The 26,539-nt window shown below is 40.7% G+C and overlaps 2 protein-coding genes and 1 long non-coding RNA gene across 7 annotated transcripts in view; 2 read left to right on the forward strand and 1 right to left on the reverse strand.

Moving 5' to 3' along the window:
* The first annotated feature begins 1,866 nt into the window (after positions 1-1,866).
* On the forward strand, positions 1,867-11,705 carry LOC109867747 (zinc finger protein RFP-like). Of its 3 annotated transcripts, none has more exons than XR_004210264.1 (7): positions 1,867-2,512; positions 2,830-2,926; positions 3,064-3,294; positions 4,981-5,242; positions 5,407-8,345; positions 8,447-8,556; positions 11,592-11,705. XR_004210264.1 is itself a non-coding variant. In XM_031826561.1 (6 exons), exons 3-6 carry the CDS (start codon positions 3,190-3,192, stop codon positions 5,667-5,669), a joined length of 519 nt encoding a protein of 172 aa, XP_031682421.1. In that variant the 5' UTR covers positions 1,877-2,512; positions 2,830-2,926; positions 3,064-3,189; the 3' UTR covers positions 5,670-7,066. The 3 variants fall into 3 exon arrangements, 1 of the variants encoding a protein (XP_031682421.1); XR_004210265.1 differs by having other exon boundaries at positions 5,115-5,242; XM_031826561.1 differs by lacking the exons at positions 8,447-8,556; positions 11,592-11,705 and having other exon boundaries at positions 1,877-2,512; positions 4,981-5,003; positions 5,115-5,242; positions 5,407-7,066.
* Positions 11,706-11,906: 201 nt separating this feature from the next.
* Positions 11,907-19,840, reverse strand: LOC116374378 (uncharacterized). Its single transcript, XR_004210266.1, has 3 exons — positions 19,671-19,840; positions 18,919-18,968; positions 11,907-12,322 (listed from the first exon to the last, which is right to left on the reverse strand). It is a non-coding gene; the product is annotated as an uncharacterized LOC116374378 (long non-coding RNA).
* A 424-nt stretch (positions 19,841-20,264) lies between these two features.
* Positions 20,265-26,539, forward strand: part of LOC109867661 (vitamin D3 receptor B) — a 73,066-nt gene continuing 66,791 nt past the window's right edge. Inside the window, exons 1-2 of one of the 3 annotated variants that reach the window (XM_031826571.1) lie at positions 20,265-20,862; positions 21,110-21,192. In XM_031826571.1, the coding sequence (XP_031682431.1) occupies positions 21,126-21,192 (67 nt within the window). In that variant the 5' untranslated portion in view covers positions 20,265-20,862; positions 21,110-21,125. The remainder of the gene's footprint in view (positions 20,863-21,109; positions 21,193-26,539) is intronic. The other 2 variants (XM_031826576.1, XM_031826582.1) reach the window with 2 other exon arrangements.

A 26,539-nucleotide genomic window follows, 5' to 3' on the forward strand; every position in this document is an offset into this window, starting at 1 on the left:
TCCAGTGAGAAGAAAATCTGAAGCTTTTTCTCACTTGACATAGAGTACCTCATGGCAGAACTTTTTATCTACCAAGATCGATCTCATCTGTAATTATCACTGTTGCCTACATCCCACAAAAAGCAAACACCACCTGCCATTAAATGAACTGTATGGGCCCATAAACAAACAAGAAACCGCACACCCAGAGGTGGCGTTTCTTGTGGGCAGAAATTTTAACAAGGAAAGACTAAGATCCGTTCTACCTAACTTCTACCAACATGTCTCCATGTGCCACAAGGGGCGCCAAAACTATGGACCACTTTTATTCTACCCACAGAAACACATACAAGGTCCTCGCTTGACCTCCCTTCGGCAAATCAGACCAAGACTCTATCCTCCTGCTTCCTGATTACAAACAAAAGCTCAAACAGTAAGTACCAGTGAATCGCTCAGAATGGAAGTAGTCCGATGAAGTACAGAATGGGATATGTACAGAATGGGTTATGTACAGAATGGGATATGTACAGAATGGGTTATGTACAGAATGGGTTATGTACAGAATGGGTTATGTACAGAATGGGATATGTACAGAATGGGATATGTACAGAATGGGATATGTACAGAATGGGTATGTACAGAATGGGTTGTACAGGATGGGATATGTACAGAATGGGATATGTACAGAATGGGATATGTACAGAATGGGGTATGGGCACCAAGATCATCTGCCAGGGCACCAATATCATCTGCCAGGGCACCAATATCATCTGCCAGGGCACCAAGATCATCTGCCAGGGCACCAAGGCCATTAATCAAAATAGACAATTAAATTGATTAGAAAAACAAAAAACACACCAAAAAACACAAGCTATTCTGTTTAGAAAAACACAAGCGATGTAAATGTACATAAATAATTAGCATACATATCAAAGTGTAAGTGCTAGACTATGTATATTAGCTACAGCCTTTCATGTCCATACCACACCGATGCTGACATGAGAGGCGATAGAAAATGTAGCCAAACTTTAATGAGACGTTTAATTATATATATATATATATATATATATATATATATATATATATATATATATATAGGCCAAACGCCAGTCATGTTTCACAGATATAATGTAGGATAATTAACATTAACATCACACACCTTGCAATCTGAGCAGAGGCAGTCAGCATGTAAACAAACATTGTTTTATTTTATTTTTTACCTGGATGTTTTTTTTTCTTCATTTTATGAGCCAAGTCTTTCCTTGTTTCAACGTTACCTCAGAAAAATCGGACCATATTTATTTTATAAACACTTCCTCATGTGCCATTGAAACCAGCATTTCTCTCATGTTCTATTGCAATTCCACTTCCTTTCATTGTCCAGTAGCCAAAGGCATAATAGTAATATTAAATTTCTCCTCTAAATTTCAGGTCGATATTTTCATCTCTGTCAAATGAAACCACTAAAGGTGGGCTGTAGCATTTACTTTTACATTTTTCAAATAGACAATCAATCTCACTATAGGCGACAAACTTTTCCAGTTTATCCTGGTGTTGTAGGTAAGTGGTTACAGCCTGCAGAGGGCGATAGAGAGTCAAGGGCCAGGGTCACCAATAATTACTTTAATGCTCAACCAAAGAGGAATATTTATTAAATAAATAATTTTTGGCATCTAACTAGGCCCACACACAGTGTTTCTTTTTTATATGGTCAGTATGGAAATATTTTTTAAAGCTGGGATTTGGGGGGAAAAAAGCTGTTGGCCCTTGTATAAATACATAAGGGGTTGAACAGGACAGAGGACCAGCTCACTGGCTAATATGGAACTTGATAACACTCCTTTGTGTGTGTGTGGGAGAGTGAGTGAGTGAGTGAGAGACTGGATTTTTTATAACTCTGTCCTGGGTAAAGTCCATCACATTAGTATGTGTAATTTACCTGCTCTGTTCGACAATATAGGACTCAAACTTGTTCTAACTTTCTACAACTGCAAGATCGCAGCTCCGAAGAGCAGGAGGAAACTGCATCCTCAGATTTTGAAAGCACATCTGACCAAACACAACTGAAGTATGCTGCTCCCTTCAGAAGCCATTACAGAAGATCGTGACAGCGATTTCTTAAAGAAAATGGCTTCCAAACATTCTCTCCAAGAAAAGGATTTCTCCTGTCCAGTGTGCAGTAATCTTCCGGGATCCTGTAATCCTGTCATGTAGCCACAGCTTTTGTAAAGTCTGTCTCAGTGAAATCTGGAAACAAAAGGATTCTCTGGAATGTCCAATTTGCAGCAGAATGTCCTCAAAGGAAGAACCTCCTCGTAACCTAATTGTAAAGGAACTGTGTGAGGCCTTCTTAGAGGAGAAGAATCGGAGAGAATCAGCAGGGCCTGAGGGGCTCTGCTTTCTGCACCACGATAAACTCAAACTCTTCTGTCTGAATGATAAACAGCCAGTGTGTTTTGTGTGTCATACTTCTAAAAAAAAACATGCAAACCACAATTTCTGTCCCATGGATGAAGCTTCACAGGATTTGAAGGTAGGGGGCTTATAATAACATTACCACAACATAATTTTGCTGACATTTTACACCAGAAGAAAAATCAATGTAAGTGTTGACTTTCTCATCATAACTACAAACTCTGGTGTCCTTATGGACAGCATGTTTGCATTGTAGAATTGGCGAGTGTTTCATTCCCCACTCCTGTAGGTGTATATTGCACGTCTATTCTAAGCTCTTATGTGACTTTTAATGCTGTTGAAAGTAACTACAAACTAATAATCAGTAATCCGATTCATACAAAGTAACAATAGAAGGTTGACGTCTTCAATGCAGTGTCAATTTTCATATTCTAGGAGGAACTCAAGACTTTATTGAAGCCCTTACAGAAGAAGTTTGAGATCTTCCATAAAGTGAAACTAGCCTGCCATCAAACAGTAACCCAGATTAAAGGTGAGAATGTTGATTTATGTTGTCTAATGCCACAGTGCAATTTAACTGTAGCTGAATGCCTTTCTGCATTTGTGGATTAATTGTGAGAATTGCTCTGGTAATAATAGTATTTCACATATTCCTCCCGCTGTCTGCAGCTACAAGCAGAGGACACAGAAAGGCAGATTAAAGGGGAGTTTGAGAAGATACACCAGGTGCTTCGAGAGGACGAGGAGGCCAGGTTAGCTACTCTGAAGGAAGAAGAGAAGCAGAAGAGTCACTTGATGAAGAAGAAGATTGATGAGATGATCGGAGGGTTATCATCACTTTCAGACACAATCAAAGCAATGGAGGAGGAGTTGAAAGCAGAAGATATCTCATTCCTTCAGGTAAAAACCAATAACTCAAATAATAAGCAGAAATGATTTGAGATATAAACTCGGCAAAAAAAAGAAACAACCCTTTTTCAGGACCCTGTCTTTCAAAGATTATTCGTACAAATCCAAAATAAATAAACAGATCTTCACTGTAAAGGTTTTAAACACTGTTTCCCCTTGTTCAATGAACCATAAACAATTAATGAACATGCACCTGTGGAACGGTCGTTAAGGCACTAACAGCTTACAGACGGTAGGCAATTAAGGTTACAGTTATGAAAACGTAGGACATTAAATAGGCCTTTCTACTGATTCTGAAAAACACCAAAAGAAAGATGCAAAGGTTCTGTGCTCATCTGCGTGAATGTGACTTAGGCATGCTGCAAGGAGGCATGAGGACTGCAGATGTGGCCAGGGCAATAAATTACAATGTCTGTACTGTGAGACGCCTAAGACAGCGCTACAGGGAGACAGGACAGACAGCTGATCGTCCTCGCAGTGGCAGACCGCGTGTAACAACACCTGCACAGGATCGGTACATCCGAACATCACACCTGCGGGACAGCTACAGGATGGCAACAACAACTGCCCGAGTTACACCAGGAATGCACAATCCCTCCATCATTGCTCAGACTGTCCACAATAGGCTGAGAGGCTGGACTGAGGGCTTGTAGGCCTGTTGTAAGGCAGGTCCTCACTAGACATCATAGGCAACAACGTCGCCTATGGGCACAAACCCACAGTCGCTGGACCAGATAGGACTGGCAAAAAATGCTCCTCACCAGGGGTGATGGTGATGGGTGAAGGAATGAGCATTACACCGAGGCCTGTACTCTGGAGCTTGATCGATTTGGAGGTGGAGGGTCCATCATGGTTCGGGGCGGTGTGTCACAGCATCATCGGACTGAGCTTGTTGTCATTGCAGGCAATCTCAACGCTGTGCGTTACAGGGAAGACATCCTCCTCCCTCATGTGGTACCCTTCCTCCAGGCTCATCCTGACATGATCCTCCAGCATGACAATGCCACCCGCCATACTGCTCGTTCTGTGTGTGATTTCCTGCAAGATAGGAATGTCAGTGTTCTGCCATGGCCAGCAAAGAGCCTGGATCTCAATCCCATTGAGCATGTCTAGGACCTGTTGGATCGGAGGGTGAGGGCTAGGGCCATTCCCCCCAGAAATGTCCGGGAACTTGCAGGTGCCTTGGTGGAAGAGTGTGTTAACATCTCTCAGCAAGAACGGGCAAACCTGGTGCAGTCCATGAGGAGGAGATGCACTGCAGTACTTAATGCAGCTGGTGGCCACACCAGATACTGACTGTTACTTTTGATTTAGGATTTGGCACTTTATTTTGGGGTCCCTCCAATATGTATTATTTGTTACATCCTTTCCAATTCGTATGATACAGTAAAATACGTCTTAAACAACAGTCACGGATGCTTTAGCATTTGTCAATAAGGGTAGCTAGGTTAGGTGTAAAGGATAGGGGTGAGGGTTAGATAACATGCTCAGCAGTTGCAAAACGCTATGGTGGTGGTTAGCTAAAGTTGCTAATTAGATAAGATGCCACTTTCGGGTCTGTTTTAAGTAATCCAACCATTTGTAACGTATCATACGTAATGGCTCTGAGGCCAGGCTGGATTACATGTCATGTATTATCATTATTTATTATTTATTTGGTATTTTATTCTCCTGCAGAACTACAAGGTCACAGTGAAAAGGTAAGTGACCCGCCTCTTCACTCTCTCTTCTCTGAGGTTCTTAACCTAAGGGTGCCAAGGATGTTCTTAACCCAACCCCACAGTTGAACTAACTCCTGAATATTCTTCCAGAGCCCAGTGCACACTGCCGGATCCAGAGAGGGTTTCAGGAGCATGGATCCATGTGGCCAAGCACCTTGACAACCTGCACAGATTTTGTGGGAAGATGCAGGACATTGTTGAAGTGTTTGCTCACTATAGTAAGTATAATTGTATTGCTGAAATTGACTAGATGTTCAGTTACTAGCCATAGTTAATACATAATGCTACTTGATGTAAGTGTGAAACGTTGCTTGGCCCTGGTCTAAGCCCCAAATGTGCAGTTTGCAAATCCGCATACAAAATCACTGTTCTCTTTGTTTAGCTGCCGTGACTCTGGATCCCAAGACTGCCCACCCATCTCTCATCTTGTCTGATGATCTGACCACTGTGAGACTTGGTGATGGGATGCAGAAGCATCCTGTCAACCCAGAGAGGTTTCATAACAATAGAATGGTCCTGGGCTCTGACGGCTTTAACTCAGGGACACACATCTGGGATGTTGAGGTTGGGAACAGTGTAGACTGGACCCTGGGTGTGGTTACAGAGACTGTCCGGAGGAAGGGAGGAATACGCAGTGGACTCTAGGGTCTAAATTATAAATCAGGTGAATACAGGGCATATTCCCTACCCAAATCAACCATTCCCTTCACGTTGGGCCAGAGACCCAAGAGGATCCGAGTGCAGCTGGACTGGGAAAGAGGAAAGCTGTCATTCTATGACCCTTTAAATAACTCACACCTACACACATTCACACACACTTTCGCTGAGAGAGTTTTTCCCTGCCTTGGTAATCGATGTAAACACCAGCCTCTAAAGACCTTGCCATGGTCTCTGTAACAGTGGAACAACATAGTTAGAGCTGATAGGCCTCTTGTCTAGGAACAGCACAGTTAGAGCTGATAAGGAAGATATAATGTCTCATATCACAACTTTAAAGGTGAAATATGTAACCTATTGGGCGACCTGACCAACTTCACATAGAATGGTAAGTGTTAGATCTGCAATTCTCATTGAAAGAAAGTCTAAGAAGCGGAAGAGCTGTTCTTTGTGCGCTACTTCTATGCTTCCCGTTCCTAAGTTTAGTTTTTGTATATTTTACTTTCGGTCTTGCACACCAACTTCAAACAGCTGAAAACACAATCTTTTTGGTTATGAAAAGATATTTCACAGCGGTTGAGATGGTACAATTATTCTCTACACTGTACATTGCTTGTTTTGTCACATAAACTGAAATTATGTGAAATATTCGAATTTTGGCAACTAGGAAATGGGAGAGCGATTTCTGCGCCTTTAAATCGAGCACCTACTGATATTATAAAGACTTGACTGATTTGAACTTAATGCTTAAACTGTTGATAAAGCACGAGAGTAAAACTGACACCTAGTCCAAATGTAGTCGAGTATAATCATGTTTCTTATTTGTATTATGTAAGATTGATTTGTTAATTATTTGCTCTTATTGCCTTAAGTATATGACCAATTGCATGGAAACACAAAGCCACACTGTAACTGTCATTCCCTATTACATGATTCAACCAAATACATTCTATTGTTTAGTTTTGTTTGGTCTATGAGAGTGGAATAAACACAGTTAAAGTTGCTGCTGTTTTACCATAACGTTACATTCCCCCACTAGCCTAACCCACTTCCACGATTTCATCTTCTCAAAACTAGTATAGCATACTTTTCGACACAAGGTTTCTTCAGAAATATGTGCTTTTCCAGTTTAGACCGGTGGTGGTAGGAAAGTCTACAGCTTGCAGAGGGAGATAGAGAGTCACTGGCCAGGGTCAGGCAAGGGTCACTAATAACTCTCAATTAGAGAGGAATATTCAGTAAATAAAGAATAGTTGGCTAAACCTAACTGTGCTTAATTCAAGGATGTTGCATTGGAATGTCCCAAAGTTTAATTTCCACCTCTGATGTGTTTGTATATGGCAAGTGATAAGTCATCAAGACATAAAATACTAAACAATACATGGGACTGGCTTTGTAGAACTGTGAATTCTGTCCTGGGTAAAGGCTCTCACACTGTAGAATTCAGCTTGTATTAGCTGCAGGTGTAATTTACCTGCTGTGTTCGACATTGGATACGATATAGGAATCAAAGTTATTCTAACTTTTTTTTATGACTACATGATAGCAACTCCTAAGAGAAAGATAAAACTGCATCAATATGAGATTTGAAAGCACACCTGGCTAAACAAGACTGAAGTATACTGCTCCCTTCAGACACAGTCAGAGCCGTAGAGGAGCTGAAAGCAGAAGGGATCCCATTCTGGCAGGTAAGAACCAACAGTTCTGTGACAAGAAGATATTATTTGAGATACATTTATCGATGAACTGATTTCATCTCATGTATTATGAGGATATATTACTCAGTTGGTCTTTGTGCTCCTACAGAACTATAGTCCTTTAATTCATTGCCACTTACTCAGCTGGGCCAGGGGCGCATTAATTAGGTCAGGTGGAAATGTCCGACAGATCTCAACTCCATAAAAGGAGGAAATTGCCATCGCCTGATCTCACTGCTTTCTCTTCCTTAACTCCGTCTGATCAAGAAGTTTTGTGCGTCCATGAATCCACCGACTCTGTTACCTTTCATCTGAACTATCTGTGGCGATCGGGGGAGTGGGCCATCAGTTATTGCTTATAGTTATTACCGCGTAGCGCGGCTTGGAGCGCACGCTTCAAACATATTGTGTAATGTGAATTGTCAATGATCATGGCCCTACGGATCCTCGTAGGCCAATTATGCAATCGATATGGTTAATATGTAATGAAATTAATTATATGTACACATGAAGACAATTGAAAGGGTGAAATGAGAAACGTCATTGTTTGCTGAACTGATCGACTTTGATATCAAACTAATGGGCACTATAGATTGAATAACCATTCACTGTTTGTATTATTTCATGATTTATGATAAATAGTTACGAGCCTAAATGACTTACGGATGATTACTATTGACTTCTTAATGAACTGGACTGTTGAATTCCCTAAATTATGTTAATAATGAATATGAATTGATCGTTGATTATGAATTTGATTGGATACATGTTATTTTGTTTCCTTTATTATGCAGCACAGACTACTCAGTAAATATACCACTTTATGGTTAAAGGAAATCCTGCCTCAGTCTCATCCATTCCTCTGTCACCTGACAAGTGACCACCTGTTCACCTTCACTGTCAGTCATCCTACCTGTCCAGCTACCCACACAGATTCCACTAATCTTTCACCTACAGTGAAAGCAAGGTAAGTGATCTGCCACTTGTCTGTCTCTTATCCCTGGTTTTTGACCTAGGTTATTCTTAACCTAACCCCACATTTGAACTGACTCCTAAATATTCTTCCAGAGCCCAGTGCACACTGCTGGATCCAGAGAGAGTTTCAGGAGCACTGATCCATGTGGCCAAGCACCTTGACAACCTGATTCTGTGGGAAAAGTGTGTGTTTGCTCAATACAGTGAGTATGATTCTTATGTAACAATGAACACCTTAATTTACTAACTTAAGATAATACATTCATTTACCCCCCCAAAAAAGAAGAAAAACAAGGGCATAAACAGACCTCAATGTTTGATTGAGCATAGTTAAATGACAAAACATTAAAGGGTAAGTTCAGAATTTGACAACATTATGTTAGATGGTTGCTCACCCTGAACGTAGTATATTGACCAGGAGGAACTGTAGTCCATGGCTCGGTTTTCTTTAAACAGCTGTGATGTTGAATCAACGTGGAAAACTGATTGGATTTGCAAAAAGTCATACATGTAAGGGCATTTAGTCTTTTTTTCATCCAACTTTTAACCTACAGTAAATCCAAAGACATGGTGATTTCACGTTGAATTTACGTTAGTCGACAACCAAATGCATATCAAAACTAGGCGTTGAACTGACGTCTGTGCCCAGTGGGTTAGTATAACTTACACTAAATGACCAAAAGTGTGGACACCTGCTCGTCGATCATCTCATTCCAAAAACATGGGCATGACTCAAGTAAAAGTGAAAGTCACCCAGTAAAATCCTACTTGAGTATAAGTCTAAAAGTATTTGGTTTAAAATATACTTAAATATCAAAAGTAAAAATATAAATAATTTCAAATTCCTTACATTAAGCAAACGGCACCATTTTCGTGTTTATTTATTTATTTACGGATTGCCAGGGGCACACCAACACTCAGACATCCTTTACAAACAAAGCATGTGTTTAGTGAGTCCGCCAGATCAGAGGCAGTAGGGATGACCAGGGATGTTCTCTTGATAAGAGTGTGAATCAGACAATTTTCCTGTGCTGCTTAGCATTCAAAATGTAACGAGTACTTTTGGGTGTCAGGGAAAATGTATGGAGTGAAAAGTATATCATTTTTAGTTTCCACTGCTCCAGAGTCCAATAGCGGTGAGCTTTAAACCACTCCAGCCGACACTTGGCATTGCGCATGGTGATCTTAGGCTTGTGTGCAGCTGCTCAGCCATGGAAACCCATTTCATAAAGCCCCCTAACAAACAGTTAGTGTGCTGATGTTGCTTCCAGAGGAAATTTGGAACTCTGTAGTAAGTGTTACAACAGAAGATTGACAGAAGATTGTTATGCGCTATGTGCTTCAGCACTCTGCAGTCCCGTTCTGTGAGCTTGTTGCTCCTAGACGTTTCCACTTCAAAATAACAGCACCTAGAGTTGACCGGGGCAGCTCTAGCAGGGCAGAAATTAGATGAACTGACTTGTTGGAAAGGAGGCATCCTATAACGGTGCCACATTGAAAGTCACTGAGCTCTTCAGTAAGGCCATTCTACTACCAATGTTTGTCTATGGCGATGGCATGGCTGTGTGTTAGCTTTTATACACCTGTCAGCAATGGGTGTGGCTGAAATAGCCGAATCCATTCATTTAAAGGGGTGTCCACATACATTTGTATATAAAATGTACTGAATTAAGCCACCGCTAGCAAAAAATCTATGTGAGTGATCGCCAAATCAACTCCAAACTCAACATATAAAGTGTCGAACCAATGTTTCTTGAGATGAAATAAAAGATCCCATACATTTTTCATACGCGCACAAAGCTTATTTCTCTAAAATGTTATAGACAAATTTGTTTACAAAAGTGAAAGTGAAATGCTCACTAAGAGGGTCTTAGTGAGCATTTCACTTTTGCCAAGACAATCCATCCACCTGACAGGTGTGGCATATCAAGAAGCTGATTGAACAGCGTGATCATGAAACAGGTGCACCTTGTGCTGGGGACAATAAAAGGCCACTAAAATGTACAGTTTTGTCACACAACACAATTCCACAGACGTCTCAAGTTTTGAGGGAGCATGCAATTGGAATGCTGACTGCAGGAATGGCCGCAAAGACGTGAGAGGTGCAACCTAAAAATGTGTAGACATCATTGGACAGGAAAAGGTGCAGAACTCGCTCGGCATTAAAAATACATTGTTTTATTAGACAAGTTTAAAAGATTGACGTTTCGGCTTTCAATGGCCTTCTTCAGAATAATCAAAGGGAATGGACAAGTTCATATAGGGCATGGGGAAGATAATTGGGGAGAAAACCCTTCAGCTGGTGGTGCTAATGAGAGACCATACAGGATAGTACTGGTGTGCTGTGGTCAATGTCTCCACCTAGTGATAAAATACAGGAGTGAAACCAATAAACAACAATTGGAAAACCGGACAAGCTTTTTTTCAACTACAGTAGGTGTAATTGATACACACCCACTACTATAATACATGTTGAATTTGTTGGGTATTGGGTAACAACTGGTTTGGACAACAGCTAGTGAGCTAGTAAGTTCCCTCCATGTGTAAACATTATTATTATTATCATTGGCCAGTAAGGAGAATTAAGTAAAAACACAAGTCCAAATCCCTATTGCCACTCATGGCTTATTTAGGAAAGGGCCAATTGACTTGTGGTGGTATTGATGCGGTGGCGATGGACCAACTGACACGGTGGTGATGTTGACAAACACCAAAGATCCAGAGAGACGTTCTGGATCCATTCCTTAGATACTTTAGTCCCCAAAGGTCTTAATCTGGAGAAGGACTATAGTATGCATTTGAGAAGGGCTCCATCCCTTTGTTGGTCCAGTGAAAACCCCATCCCCCCATTTGTTCGTTCTTGGTTACACATGGAGGGAACTTACTAGCTCACTAGCTGTTGTCCAAACCAGTTGTTACCCAATACCCAACAAATTCAACATGTATTATATAGTAGTGGGTGTGTATCAATTACACCTACTGTAGTTGAAAAAAGCTTGTCCGGTTCTTTGTTGCATGCAATATGCTTTGGACAGAGGTTGCTATCCAGTTTTGTGCTAAAACAAAAGTATGGTTGAATGTATTCTACCACTGTCTTCTTATTGTCTCAGCTTGAGGACTATATATATATATATATATATATATCCCGGTTGCAAGGCATATGAACTAACAGGTTATAGAGAAAACAATGCAATTATCACAACACATAAGTTGCAATATGGCTTTTTTTTTCCCCCAGTGATTTCACCCACACACCGCTACTGTTCTGGACTCCAAGACTGGCCACCCATCTCTGAATTTGTCTTAGGATTTGACCAGTGTGAGACTTGGGCATGGGACATATCAGCTTCTTGACAACGCAGAATGGTTCTGGGCACTGAGGGCTTTAACTCCGGGACAAACAACTGAGATGTTGAGGTTGGGGACAGTATATGCTTGTTCCTGGGTGTGATCACAGAGTCTGCCCCGAGGAAAGGAGTCATACCCAGTGGATTCGGGTTTATATTATAATGGAGCTTTTTCTGACTACTCAGAAGAATCCCCACCAAAGCCAGACAGACACCACAGAGGATCAGAGTGCAGCTGGACAGGGACAGGAGAAAGACCCTATTAAAAACACACATTCACAGGAACTTTAACCGAGACCGTCTTTCCCTGCTTTTCTCATGTCTGTGAATGCCAGCCTCTAAAGATCTTGCCATGGCCTCTATTAAAATAACAGCACAAAGAGCGGATAATGTCTCTTACTAGTTTTATTCATTTGAACTTCATGCTAAAATGTCTTCCGCCTATCAATGGAACAGCAGTATATGGTAATGTGTCTTACCAAAGCATCACATCAACCTACAATCCTAACCCACTATGACAACCCCATTATTTAATGATCTCTCAATAGTGAAACAGAACTGTTGCAAGCATACGATGTTTCTTCAGAAGTGCTGTGTTGTAGGTACATTATGTAGATAGAGCCTGTAGAGGGAGATGGAGTTGCAGGTCAGGGGTCAGAGCCAATAGCACAGCAGTAATCAATGCTTAACCCACTTATGGTTTTCTATCATGTGGTCAATATACACATTCTCCAAGTTGAAGAATCTCAACAATGTTAAGGATTTGATGCAAACAATTGCATAAGACAATAAGGGTCTGTCTTTCTAGTGTAAAAATGGATAGTACATTTACTAATTGTATCATATTACCAATGGTTGAAAAAGTACTTATTTGTCATACTTGAGTAAAAGTAAAGATACCTTGATAGAAAATTACTCAAGTAAAAGTGAGTCACCCAGTAAAATCCTAATTGATTCAAAGTATTTTGTTTTAAATATACTTAAGCATCAAAAGTAAATGTAATAGCTAAAATATACTTAAGTATCAAAAGAAAAACTATAAATCATTTCAAATTCCTTATATTAAACAAGCCAGACGGAACCATTTTCTGGTCTTTTAAAAAATGTACGGATAGCCAGGGACACACTCCAACACTCAGACATAATTTACAAACAAAGCATGTGTGTTTAGTGAGTCCGCCAGATCAGAGGCAGTAGGAATGACAGGGGATGTTCTCTTGAATTGGACAATTTTCCATTCCTGCAAAGCATTCAAAATGTAACAAGTACTTTTGGGTGTCAGGTAATATGTATGGAGTAAAAAGTACATTCTTTTCTTTAGGAATGTAATGAAGTAAAAGTAGAAGTTGTCCAAAATATAGATAGTATAGTACAGATACCTGAAAAAACTACATAAGAAGTATTTTTACTTAAGTACTTTACACCACTGCATATTACGAATCATTATTAATTCAACAGCTAAATGTTTAAAAAAATCTAATGATATTGTCAAAGTGAGGTAAAAAAAAAGAAAATAAGTTTATGACAAAATAGACGTCTCTTTGGTTTCACTCTAAATTCAAGTTCAAGTCCAATGTAAGGAGTTAACGAGAAACTTAATAGGCTACAGATACATCCTTCCTATCTCCATCTGCGGTTGAAGTTTCTTCACTCCCAAGTTCACTTAACACATGCAACACAATAAAGGAGGTATAATATTGTGGCTGTGTTAATTCATTTTTATGTTGAAAGGGAAGACTATGCCTTTCTGTGAAGTCTATATGTCAGGGTTCCACAACTGGCAGTTTTTTTTGGGGGGAGGGGGGGGGGGGGCTCAAGTTTTCATATATATAAATGCAACATTTAAAGTGTTGGTGCCATGTTTCATGAGCTGAAACAAAATTGCTCTGAAATTGCACAAAAAGCTTATTTCTCTCAAATGTTGTGCACAAATTTGTTTATATCCATGTTAGTGAGCATTTAACCTTTGCCAAGATAACCCATCCTCCTGACAGGTGTGGCATATCAAGAAGCTGATTAAACAGGTGAACCTTTTGCTGGGGACAATAAAAGGCCACTATAAAATGTGCAGTTTTGTCACACAACACAATGCCACAGATGTCTCAAGTTGAGGGAGCGTGCAATTGGCATGCTGACTGCAGGAATGTCCACCAGATCTGTTGCCAGAGAACTGAATGTTCATTTTTCTACCTTAAGCCACCTGCAATGTTGTTTTGGAGAATTTGGCAGTACGTCCAACCGGCCTCACAACCGCAGACCATCAAATCAAATTGTATTTGTCACATGCGCCAAATACAAAAAGCCCTTAAACAACAATGCAGTTCAAGAAATAGGGTTAAGAAAATATTTACTAAATAAACTAAAGTTTTTAAAAAATCGAATCAAATACAGAGTCGGTACAGGTTAATCGAGGTAATTTGTAAAGTGACTATGCATTGATAATAAACAGTGGGTAGCAGCAGTGTAAAAACAAGGAGGGGGGGGGGTCAATGTAAATTGTCCGGGTGGCCATTTGATTAATTGTTCAGCAGTCTAATGGCTTGGGGCTAGAAGCTGTTAAGGGGCCTTTTGGTCCTATGACTTCGCGCTCCAATACCACTTGCCGTGTGGTAGTAGAGAGAACAGTCGATGTCTTGTGTGACTGGAGTCTTCGACAATTTTTGGGGCTTTCCTCTGACACCGCCTAGTTTATAGGTCCTGGGTGGCAGGAAGCTTGGCTCCAGTGATGTACTGGGCCATTTGCACTACCCTCTGTAGTGCCTTGCGGTCGGAGGCCGAGCAGTTGCAATACCAGGCAGTGATGCAACCAGTCAGGATGCTCTCGATGGTGTAGCTGTAGAACCTTTTGAGGATCTGAGGACCCATGCCAAATCGTTTGTCTCCTGAGGGGGAATCGGTTTTGTTGTGCCCTCTTCACGACTGTCCTGGTGTGCTTGGACCATGTTAGTTTGTTGGTGAAGTGGACACCAAGGAACTTTAAACTCTCGACCCGCTCCACTACAGCCCCATCGATGTTGATGGAGGCCTGTTCAGCCAGCTTTTTGCTGTAGTCCACGATCACTTTTGTCTTGCTCACATTGAGGAAGAAGTTGTTGTCCTGGCACCACACTGCCAGGTCTCTGACATCCTCCCTATAGGCTGTCTCATTGTTGTCGTGATCACTGTTGTGTCGTAAGCAAACTTAATGATGGTGTTGGAGTTGTGTTTGGCCATGCAATCGTGGGTGAACAGGGAGTACAGGAGGGGACTAAGCACGCACCCCTGAGAGGTCCCAGTGTTGAAGATAAGCGTGGCAGACATGTTGTCACTTACCTTTACCGCCTACCCTTACCACCCGCCTACCCTTACCACCTACCCTTACCACATGCCCGTCAGGAAGCCCAGGATCCAGAGGGAGGTGTTTAGTCCCAGGGTCCTTAGCTTAGTTATGAGCTTTGTGGGCACTATGGTGTTGCACGCTGAGCTGTAGTCGATGAACAGCAGTCTCACACAGGTGTTCCTTTTGTCGAGGTGGGAAAGGGCAGTGTGGAGTACGTTTGAGATTACATCATCTATGGATCTGTTGAGGCGGTATGCGAATTGGAGTGGGTCTAGGATATGATGGTGTTAATGTGAGCCATGACTAGCCTTTCAAAGCACTTCATGGCTACCGATGTGAGTGCTAAGGGGTGGTAATCATTTAGGCAGGTTACCTTCGCTTCCTTGGGCACAGGGACTATGGTGGTCTGCTTGAAACATGTAGGTATTACAGACTCGATCAGGGAGAAGTTGAAAATGTCAGTAAAGGCACTTGCAAGTTGGTCCGCGCATACTTTGAGTACACGTGCTGTTAATCTGTCTGGCCCCACGGCTTTGTGAATGTTGACCTGTTTAAAGGTCTTGCTCACACAGTTGTCCGGAACATCTGGTGCTCTCATGCATGCTTCAGTGTTGCTTGCCGCGAAGCGACAATAAAAAGTATTTAGCTCGTCTGGTAGGCTCGCGCCACTGGGTAGCTCGCAGCTGTGTTTCTCTTTGTAGTCTGTAATAGAGCGTCAGAGCCGGTGTAGTAGGATTCAATCTTAGTCCTGTATTGACGCTTTTCCTGTTTGATGGTTCGTCTGTATGGCGTTGTGTGGCCGAGCGATTTGCTGATGTCAATGTTGTGAACAGAGTTCCCCATGGTGGCAGTGGGAATATGATATGGGTAGGCATGAGCTATGGACAATGATCACAATTGCATTTTATCGATGGCAATTTGAATAAACAAAAATACTGTGATGTGATCCAGAGGCCCATTGTGAGACCCTTTTATTTTTAGGTATCTATAACCAACAGATGCATTTCTGTACTCTCAATCATGTGAAATCCATAGATTAGGACCTAATGAATTTATTTCAATTGAGTGATTTCCTCGTATAAACTGTAAAATCAATTAAATTGTTGCATGTTGCATTTATATTTTTGTTCAGTATAGTTGATGATATAGTTGGAATACCTTCCTAATATTGAGTTGCACCCCCTTTTGCCATCAGAACAGCCTCAATTCATTGGGGCATGGACTACAAAGTGTTGAAAGTGTTCAACAGGGATGCTGGCCTATGTTGACTCCAGTGCTTCCCACAGTTGTCAAGTTTGCTGGATGTCCTTTGGGTGGTGGACCATTCTTGATACACATGGGAAACTCTTTAACGTGAAAAACCCATTAGCATTGCAGTTTACTCAAACCGGTGCACCTGGCACCTACTACTGTACCCCTTTCAAAAGCACTTAAATATTTTGTCTTGCCCATTCACCCTCTGAATGGCACACATACACAATCCGTGTCTCAATTGTCTCAAGGCTTAAAAATCCTTCTTTAACCTGTCTCCTCCCCTTCATCTACACTGATTGAAGTGAATAAAATTTATATTTTTTTATTTTTTACACCATTATTTAATCTTTATTTAACTAGGCAAGTCAGTTAAGAACACATTCTTATTTTCAATGACGGACTATGAACGGTGGGTTAACTGCCTCGTTCAGGGACAGAATGACAGATTTTTACCTTGTCATCACGGGGGAATCAATCTTGCAACCTTCCAGTTAACTAGTTCAACACTCTAACCACCTGATTACATTGCACTCCACGAGGAGACTGCCTGTTACGCAAATGCAGTAAACCAAGGTAAGCTGCTAGCTAGCATTAAACTTATCTTATAAAAAACAATCAATCAATCAATCATAATCACTAGTTAACTACACATGGTTGATGATATTACTAGTTTATCTAGCATGTCCTGCGTTGCATATAATCGTGCGGTGCATATCGTTGCTCCAATGTGTACCTAACCATAAACATCAATGCCTTTCTTAAAATCAATACACAGAAGTATATATTTTTACCTAAAACCTAAAACTTCTTACCTGGGAATATTGAAGACTGATGCTAAAAGGAACCACCAGCTTTCATATGTTCTCATGTTCTAAGCAAGAAACTTAAACGTTAGCTTTCATACATGGCACATATTGCACTTTTACTTTCTTCTCCAACACTTTTTTTTGTTGCATGATTTAAACCAAATTGAACATGTTTCATTATTTATTTGAGGCTAAATTGATTTTATTGATGTATTATATTAAGTTAAATAAGTGTTCATTCAGTATTGTTGTAATAGTCATTATTACAAATACATTTTTTTTTAAATCGGACGAATAATCGGTATCTGCTTTTTTTTGGTCCTCCAATAATTGGTATCGGCATTGAAAAATCTTAATCTGTCGACCTCTACTGTCCAGTCTACGTCAAGGAAAGAGCAGGTGTTCCTAATGTTTTGTACACAGTGTATGCGTTTACCATTCTGCTATGTCACATTTTAAATATTTTCCCCCCAAAAGATATCCATATATCATAATGATATTAGCCTAGAGAGATACCTAGTAATGTGCTCATGTTTTTCGCAAGTGTTGACAGATCAATGAATACATATACATGTTCTTGCCAAGGAGGATAGAGATCTTAAAATCATACAGTTCATCAATGTAATAATTATTCCCCTCTTCCGAGGGTCTGACAACGTTCAATTCAAGACCAAGGTTGTACTGTAGCTTTACAATTCTGTATGATTGGTAAACCTATAGAAACGAGACTCAACACATCACAGAGCTCTATATTCTCATACTTGCCATGTCCTATGTTAACGAATAACTCTATATTATTATGTAATATTATGACTTCTATAGGCCTAATAATGTATTTATTTACAACTTGTATTTGAATAGGAACAGATACAATTAAAACATTGACACGTTGAATAATAACATAGCATATCACCAAGCTTTTATACACATTTTTCAGTCCCTAGATTAAAATTACGTTCTAAAATGAGCATATGACGGGCTTTAAAATAAGAAAACAAAACATGATATAAAATGGTTAATGTGGTCACATGCTTACCGCTCTTTGAAACCTTTTTTTCTACTTTCTGTGAATCATTTATACAAATGTTTGTAGATGTCTGAAGTGATCCTGAAGTGAGTTAAAGAAACTGACTTCTAGACGTTGCCTATATTTCCCCCTCCACACGTGCCCCGGCCCTATCCCCACCCACTCACTCACTCAACTCTGGCCAGCTAGTGCTTATTTCATCACTCCCTGCCAACCTGGTTACCGTCCAACCTGGCTACTGGGTGAGCATTTGAGGACACAAAATGGCCGCGCCGGAAAACGGATCTGACAGAGGTGTCATGGAGCCAAATAAATCCTCATTAACAGAACAGCTTGATCCTGAGTTGGAGCCAGTTTGAAGGCAACCCAAGCCTCAGGACAAGGATCAACTCTCCACTACACACAGCCATGGCTTCTAAAGTTAACTCTCACACATAATTATGAGATAAAATCCAATATATCAACACACTCAAATGCAGTATTTCTAGGGTTTTGGATGAGGTAAAAAAAATATGCATTCATAGGTAAGCCTAGACACGGTTCCTATTTGTAACAGGCATTTTGCACGTGTCATATGGTAAATTGAATCTATCGATATATTTATTCTATTGTATGATTTGAATTGATGTGGTGTCTCATCACTTAAACCACACAGACGAGGGGCTGAAACTGTGGAACCTAATGGAATTTGTTATGTTGCAGAAAATGTTCCAGGTTCCGGGTGGAAGTGGAACCTTCAGTCAGTGGTGCCGAAACAGCAAGGGGGAGAAGAAGAGGAGGGAACAGACAGCGCCCCCCAGCATTGTGCTAACCTTGTGCTGATGGCTGGATCGATCCAGGGATAACTGGAGAGGTGATGAGACTGCAATATACGTTTGATAAACACAACATGGAATGAGTAGATTTGAAAGGAGATATCGTTGCATTTTGTTCTCTCTGGAGGAAAAAAAAAAACCTACCACTGGCTTCAAGCATAGTGAATTTGAGCATTTAAAAAAAATATACATCTTAAAATAAACTGAATTTTATTTCTAAACACACAATAGGAAGACACACTAGATTATTTAACAGAATATGTGAATAGGTCAATAAAATAGCCCCCAGAATAGAAAGATTAAACCAGATTGATTAGGCCACGAAAGCTTCAATGTATTACTATTGTGACATTGACCAGGCATTTTAAGAAATGTAATTGTCATTGAAAGGCAACATAATCAACATTCCAAAATAAATATGCAGCCCCCTGTTCCATGCCCTTTCCCGTGACTTTGTATGGGCAGGGATGGAGCCCCTCTCTCCATCTTTCCTTCATTTCTGTCGCATTTACTATGTTTACACTGTCGACACACCCCTGCCCTTCACCCGAACCCCCATCCCCCAATCCTGTCACACACACACACACACACCATGGCATGAATTCCAACACAACGTGTATGTCACTGACACAACATACAATATGCACTAGTCCTTTAATAAATCATGCAAAAACATGTGAACCGAACTGAAACCACCTATGTAAACTATCAATATCACCAATATATCACCACTTAATATCACCACTTACCATTCTTCAGTGGGTATCCCGGTCTGTGTCTAAAAGGAGAGGAAGGGAGGATCATGGTACTCTATAGTTTGTTCCACAAGTACATTGCATAACAATCATAGCAACAAAGCATGTTTATGCAACGTTAGGCAGCTGACACGCCATCTGCAGCACACCGCAGACACACCCCTCTATCTCTCTGTTCTTTTATTTCTCCCTGTCTCTCTCACACACGCGCTTCCGCATACGCACAATCCTAAAATTTAAATAATAGTAATAATAAGAACTCTGAGACTATGAGAATATCGATGAATATGTCGCTGCAATGTTTAATTCAGAGCCTCTCTGCAACTCCACATTTTATTACAATGCTGCCACCTGTGTGGTCACATAACAAAGGAGAGTGCGCTGCACATACTTGTGGTATATAATGCTATACTTTTCTTTTCAGCGCATCTATTGTCATATTGTTACAGTGTTATTGAAGCACTGTATCAGTGCCTGCGAAGAAACAATGTTGCTTTAAACCTCACGCGGTCAAAGTTGTTTACCTCTTCGTTACCTCTGACGTCATGACACACCCCTGTGTTTGGGGGAAAGGGAGTCGCTCACACACGTTACGAGCATTGGATTTGACCAAGCAAAGCAGGGCTGGTGTAAACCGTCACCAACCAAAACACGGGATACACGGGATACACGCAGATTACACCTTTGATTGGTTATTGGAGAGGCTTGGAGAAAATATCCCATTTTGTCGAAGTCCGGGGGCGGGGCATACCAAAAAGTAATGGCCATCTATTTAGGGTCTGGCCAGGGGATTTCTCGTCTATCATAGCTATTCTATAGAATTCGCCGTTTGTAGAGCGAACAAGGTAAACATCGTAACCAGTATTACTAGCCGTATTCGTTAATTGCAGTCGCGTTCGATCTGAATATAGTTGATATATCGCCTGAACTTGATACACCAATTTAGGGTTAACCAGCCATCTAGCCACGCTAGCTATCAGTATCAGCTCACCAGCCAACATTTAGAACCTTCCTTGGGCGTGATAGTTTGGACGTTTCGAGTCGATCACATGCGGATATTTGTATAACGCAGTTATTACACACTATCTCATACCACAAGTCAACATGGGAATGAATTTATTTTCAAGAGATTGACGACGACAAAACGGATTAAGGGCAATTTGGTCTTGGAAAAAGTTGTACGCAGGTATGAAACTCGCATCCAGAGAAGGAATGTGAAAGCTGAAACTATTCTGCGGCTCGAGCTCAAAAACGCAGCGTTACAAGGCTGTCAGTTTACCAAAATAATATTTACAATCAAACCATTGCACGCATGTTGCTCAAATAATTGTCATGCTTTTCTTTACAGAGAATATGTGATAAGACTATTATTCAAACAACCAAACTGTTTGAAACAAGGTCTGAATTGATTAAGCATATTTCTTATTTTTCAGGATTAAAGATATCTTTATGGTTAAGAAGAGAGTTGCCAAGTCTTTATCTCCCATCTGCAAAAAAGGGCATGCCAAAATCCCAGGTAAATTAATTTGATCTGTTTTAAATACTTGCATTCATAGCCAAACTACATCTGTATAAAATGCATGCATTTAATCTCAACTGGATATTTCCAAATATGTATTATCTGTCACAATTTGTAAATAATAGACTTTATTATAGATTTTATTTGGATAGTCCATCTATAGATGCTCTACAGCAGGATTCTCCAACCAGCAGACTGGATTTTGCCCTCCCAGTTTTCCAAGCAATTGTAATAAATATATATATATATATATATATATATATATATATATATGTAATATATATCTCAGCAACAAAAAAAAAGAAAGTAATGTTATTGTCAACTGCATTTATTTTCAGCAAACTTATCATGTGTAAATATTTGTATGAACATAAGTTTCAACAACAGACATAAACTGAACAAGTTCCACAGGCATGTGACTAACATCAATTTTATAATTTGTCCCTGAACAAAGGGGGGGGGGGGGGGGGGGTCAAAAGTAACAGGCAGTATCTGGTGTGGCCACCAGCTGCATTAAGTACTGCAGTGCATCTCCTCATGGACTGCACCAGATTTGCCAGTTCTTGCTTTGAGATGTTACCACTTCTCTTCCACCAAGGCATCTGCAAGTTCCCAGACATTTCTGGGGGAAATGGCCCTAGCCCTCACCTTCCAATCCGACAGGTCCCAGACGTGCTCAATGGAATTGAGATCCAGCTCTTCGCTGGCCATGGCAGAACACTGAAATTCCTGTCTTTCAGGAAATTACGCACAGAACGAGCAGTATGGCTGGTGGCATTGTCATGCTGGAGGGTCATGTCAGGATGAGCCTGCAGGAAGGGTACCACATGAGGGAGGAGGATGTCTTCCCTGTAATGCACAGTGTTGAGATTGTCTGCAATGACAACAAGCTCAGTCCGATCATGCTGTGACACACCGCCCCAGACCATGACGGACCCTCCATTCCTTCGACGATGAACACGAAACCGACCATAATCCCTGGTGAGACAAATCCGCGACTCATCAGTGAAGAGCACTTTTTGCCTGTCCTGTCTGGTCCAGCGACGGTGGGTTTGTGCCCATAGGGGACGTTGTTGCCGGTGATGTTTGGTGAGGATCTGCTTTACAACAGGCCTACAAGCCCTCAGTCCAGCCTCTCTCAGCCTATTGAGGACAGTCTGAGCACTGACGGAGGGATTGTGCATTCCTGGCATAACTCGGGCAGTTGTTGTTGCCATCCTGTACCTGTCCCACAGGCACGTTCACGCAGATGAGCAGGGACCCTGGGCATCTTTCTTTTGGTGTTTTTCAGAGTCAGTAGAAAGGCTTCTTTTGTGTCCTAAGTTTTCATCACTGTGACCTTAATTGCCTACTCTGTAAGCTGTTAGTGTCTTAACGACTGTTCCACAGGTGCATGTTCGTTCATTGTTTATGGTTCATTGAAGTATGGGAAACAGTGTTAAAACCCTTTACAATGAAGATCTGCTAAGTTATTTGGATTTTTACAAATTATCTTTGAAAGACAGGGTCCTGAAAAAGGGACATTTCTTTTTTTTCTGAGTGTATATATATATACATATATATAGTTAAAAGTTTGGACACACCTATTCATTCCAGAGTTTTCCTTTGTTTTGACAATTTTCTACATTGTAAAATAATAGCGAAGACTTCACAACTATGAAATAACACATATGGAATCATGTAATAACCAAAAAAGTGTTAAACAAATCAAAATATATTTTGCATTTGAGATTCTTCAAAGTAGCCACCCTTTGCCTTGATGACTGCTTTGTACACTCTTGGCATTCTGTCAAACAGCTGCATGAGGTTGTCACCTGGAATGCATTTCAATGAACCTTTTCATACGTGAGTTCCAAATATCTCTAACTGTCGCCCAGCATGAGTTGTTTTATGCACGTGATGTCAGAATGCACTCATTGTTCCAAAATGTGATTGTTACACAACAGGGCAGTTAACATGCGCTGCCTGCTAATTATCTATGTTTCAACTTGTCAATTTCAAATTATTTTTTTACACGTTTTATTTTCTAACAACAGTTTGAATTGAGGTGTGTTCCGCCTCGTTAATTCACATGGAAGTAGCCCATTTCGGTGTTGCTGACCATTTATGTTTGAGGCTTTACTGAGCCGGACAAACTTCCGCCTTCGAGGAGAGCCCTTCCCCAATGCCTCCATTGTTGTTTTCCATACAAATAATGACTTTGGACATGTGTGCGTTCCTATCAAAGTAAGTGCCTTATTTTCTGCATATCATGCTGTCATTGTTACTGTAGCATGAAGTATGTATGTATGGAGCATAATGTATTAACAGTTTTATTCACATGTTTTCAAGTACTGGTGATGAATAATGCATTCTGATTATTGCATAGATTGTAATGGACACCTATGATGGGTGTAAAATACCTTTTTGAAGGTTGTACTGATTATAATGAGCTAATGCTAATCTATTTGCCAGCTATGTTTCGCACCATGTTTGTTGACGTCATACAATGCATTTTGGGTGTCACGTAAATGTCTGTCAGACCAAAGACGTTATAATGAGGTGAAGGAATGGTTCACTCCTCTTTCGGGTAAACTTCCGGAAGTGAATGAAGGGAAGTGAATGATCGTAGACAACACACCCCCTTCAACATGCATACTGCAAAAAGACCAAACTCATCTTGTCTCTGCTTATTATATTTGGTTGATGCAAAAAAACAAACATGGAGGCCCATAAGATTACATTTGATTTCTAGAAAGTGTTTTACTCAATTATTTCGATCAATGTTGAGCTCACCCGGGATGTGATGAATTTTAAATAGTAATTGCTATTAGCTAATTCATATTGTGGTTTCTGTCGTTATCTAAATAGGACCACTTGTGTAACATCAACTTTTCCTCAGATAGTGCTAGGACTAATGTAGCTTACATTTTTTCCGGTTTGGATGATTGTGTTATGCTGTAGCTACTTCTGTGAATGTCTGAACATTGCATCCAAAAATAAACTGGTCACATTCTGGACATAACTTTGTAAGGACTGTGTTTGTGCAAAATGTTTCTGCGAAGAAAAACAGTGTGGCCAGCTGAAATGCTGACTGTTGCGTCAATGGAAACTAGACGTTCTAAATAAGCATTCTAATCACACCGGTTTGAGCGTATGCTAAAGGGACCACTATAGAATGATCACACCCATTTGTTGGTATGTGTGAAAAGGTTAACAGGTGTGCCTTGTTCAAACGCACTTTGTTGAACTTTGTTTCATTTGCGCAATTTCTTTCCTTAATGCGTTTGAGCCAATCAGTTGTGTTGTGACAAGGTAGAGGTGGTATACAGAAGATAGCCCTATTTGGTAAAAGACTATAATATGGACCACCAAAGTCCATATTATGGCAAGAACAGCTCAAATCAGCAAACCATCATTACTTTAAGACATGAAGGTCAGTCAATCTGGAAAATGTCAAGAACGTTCAAACTTTCTTCAAGTGCTGTTGCAAAAACCATCAAGCGCTATGATGAAACTGGCTCTCATGAGGACCGCCACAGGAAAGGAAGACCCAGAGTTACCTCTGCTGCAGAGGATAAGTTCATTAGAGTTACCAGCCTCAGAAATTGCAGTTCAAATAAATGCTTCATAGAGTTCATAGAGTTCAATTTGGTCTGATGAGTCCAAATTTGAGATTTTTGGTTCCAATCATCTTTGTGAGATACAGAGTAGGTGAATGGATGATCTCCGTAGGTGTGGTTCCCACCGTGAAGCATGGAGGAGGAGGTGTGATGGTGTGGGGTGCTTTGCTGGTGACACTGTCAGTGATTTATTTAGAATCCAAGACCCACTTAACTAGCATGGCTACCACAGCATTCTGCAGCGATACGCCATCCGATCTGGTTTGCGCTTAGTGGGACTATAATTTGTTTTTCAACAGGACAATGACCCAACACACCTCTAGGCTGTGTAGGGGCTATTTTACCAAGAAGGACAGTGATGGAGTGCTGCACCAGATGACCTGGTCTACAAAATCACCCGACCTCAACCCAATTGAGATGGTTTGGGATGAATTGGACCGCAGAGTGAAGGAAAAGTAGCCAACAAGTGTGGGAACTCCTTCAAGACCGTTGGAAAAGCATTTGGTGGTTACTACACGATTCCATATGCATTATTTCATAGTTTTGATGTCTTTACTATAATTTTTTCAAACATACATTTTGGAAATTTGTTCCAAAGTATTCCCAGGCATAATAGATATGTGGTCGTATACAAATGGAAGCAAGGTTTGAAATTATTATACTTTAATCAAATATATTTGTTTGGCCTTCTTTTTGCAGTCTACAAATTATTGTTAATTAATGTTCTGGCCCCGTAAACATCCACTCAAGAAAAATTATTCTGCGGCTGAATCTAGTTGATAATCCCTACTCTACCGACTATGGTTGAATATTTTCCTGGTATTTTATCTCTACAGACCATCGAATAACATTTCAACTAACTATCTACTAACCCTAAACTTAACCCTAACCTTATCCCTTACTCTAACCCTTATTCTAAACCTAACCGTAACCTTAGCAAGCAGTTGCTTATCAACAGATAGTTTGTTAATAGTGTGACCATCTGTTATTTGGATAATCCGGACTATCCAAAGAAAGTGTGACCGATAGGCTTATTAAAAGCTTGAGTGAATTGCAGACACCCTTGCCCCAAATGTGACAGACTACTACTATTTTACATAGCAGGAATGACATTTTAGGCTTCTGCTACTAGACCATAAAACGATGAAAATAGGCCTCTTGTGATGTCTCACATTAACTTTTCATCTTAATGGGTTCAATACGTAGGTTAAATCAAATATACACTTCATGACCAAAAGTAGGTGCACACCTGCTCGAACATTCCACAATCATGGGCATTAATATGGAGTTTGTCCCCCTTTTTGCTGCCTTTAACAGTCTCCACTCTTCTGGGAAGGCTTTCCACTGGAACAATGCTGTGGTGACTTGCTTCCATTCAGCCACAAGAGCATTAGTGAGGTCGGGCAATTAGGCCTGGCTAACAGTCGGCGTTCCAATTCATCCCAAAGGTTTTCGATGGGGTTGAGGTCAGGGCTCTGTGCAGGCCAGTCAAGTTCTTCTACTCCGATCTCGACAAACCATTTCTCTATGGACCTCGCTTTTTGCACGGGGGCATTGTCATGCTGAAACAGAAAAGGTCCTTCCCCAAACTGTTGCCACAAAGTTGGAAGCACAGAATCGGCTAGATTGTCATTGTATGCTGTAGTGTTAAGATTTCCCTTCACTGGAACTAAGGGGTCTAGTCCGAATCAATGAAAACAGCTCCAGACCATTATTCCTCCTCCATCAAACTTTACAGTTGG

The sequence above is a fragment of the Oncorhynchus kisutch genome, linkage group LG1, assembly GCF_002021735.2.
Source record: "Oncorhynchus kisutch isolate 150728-3 linkage group LG1, Okis_V2, whole genome shotgun sequence".
Taxonomy (NCBI): Eukaryota; Metazoa; Chordata; class Actinopteri; order Salmoniformes; family Salmonidae; genus Oncorhynchus; species Oncorhynchus kisutch.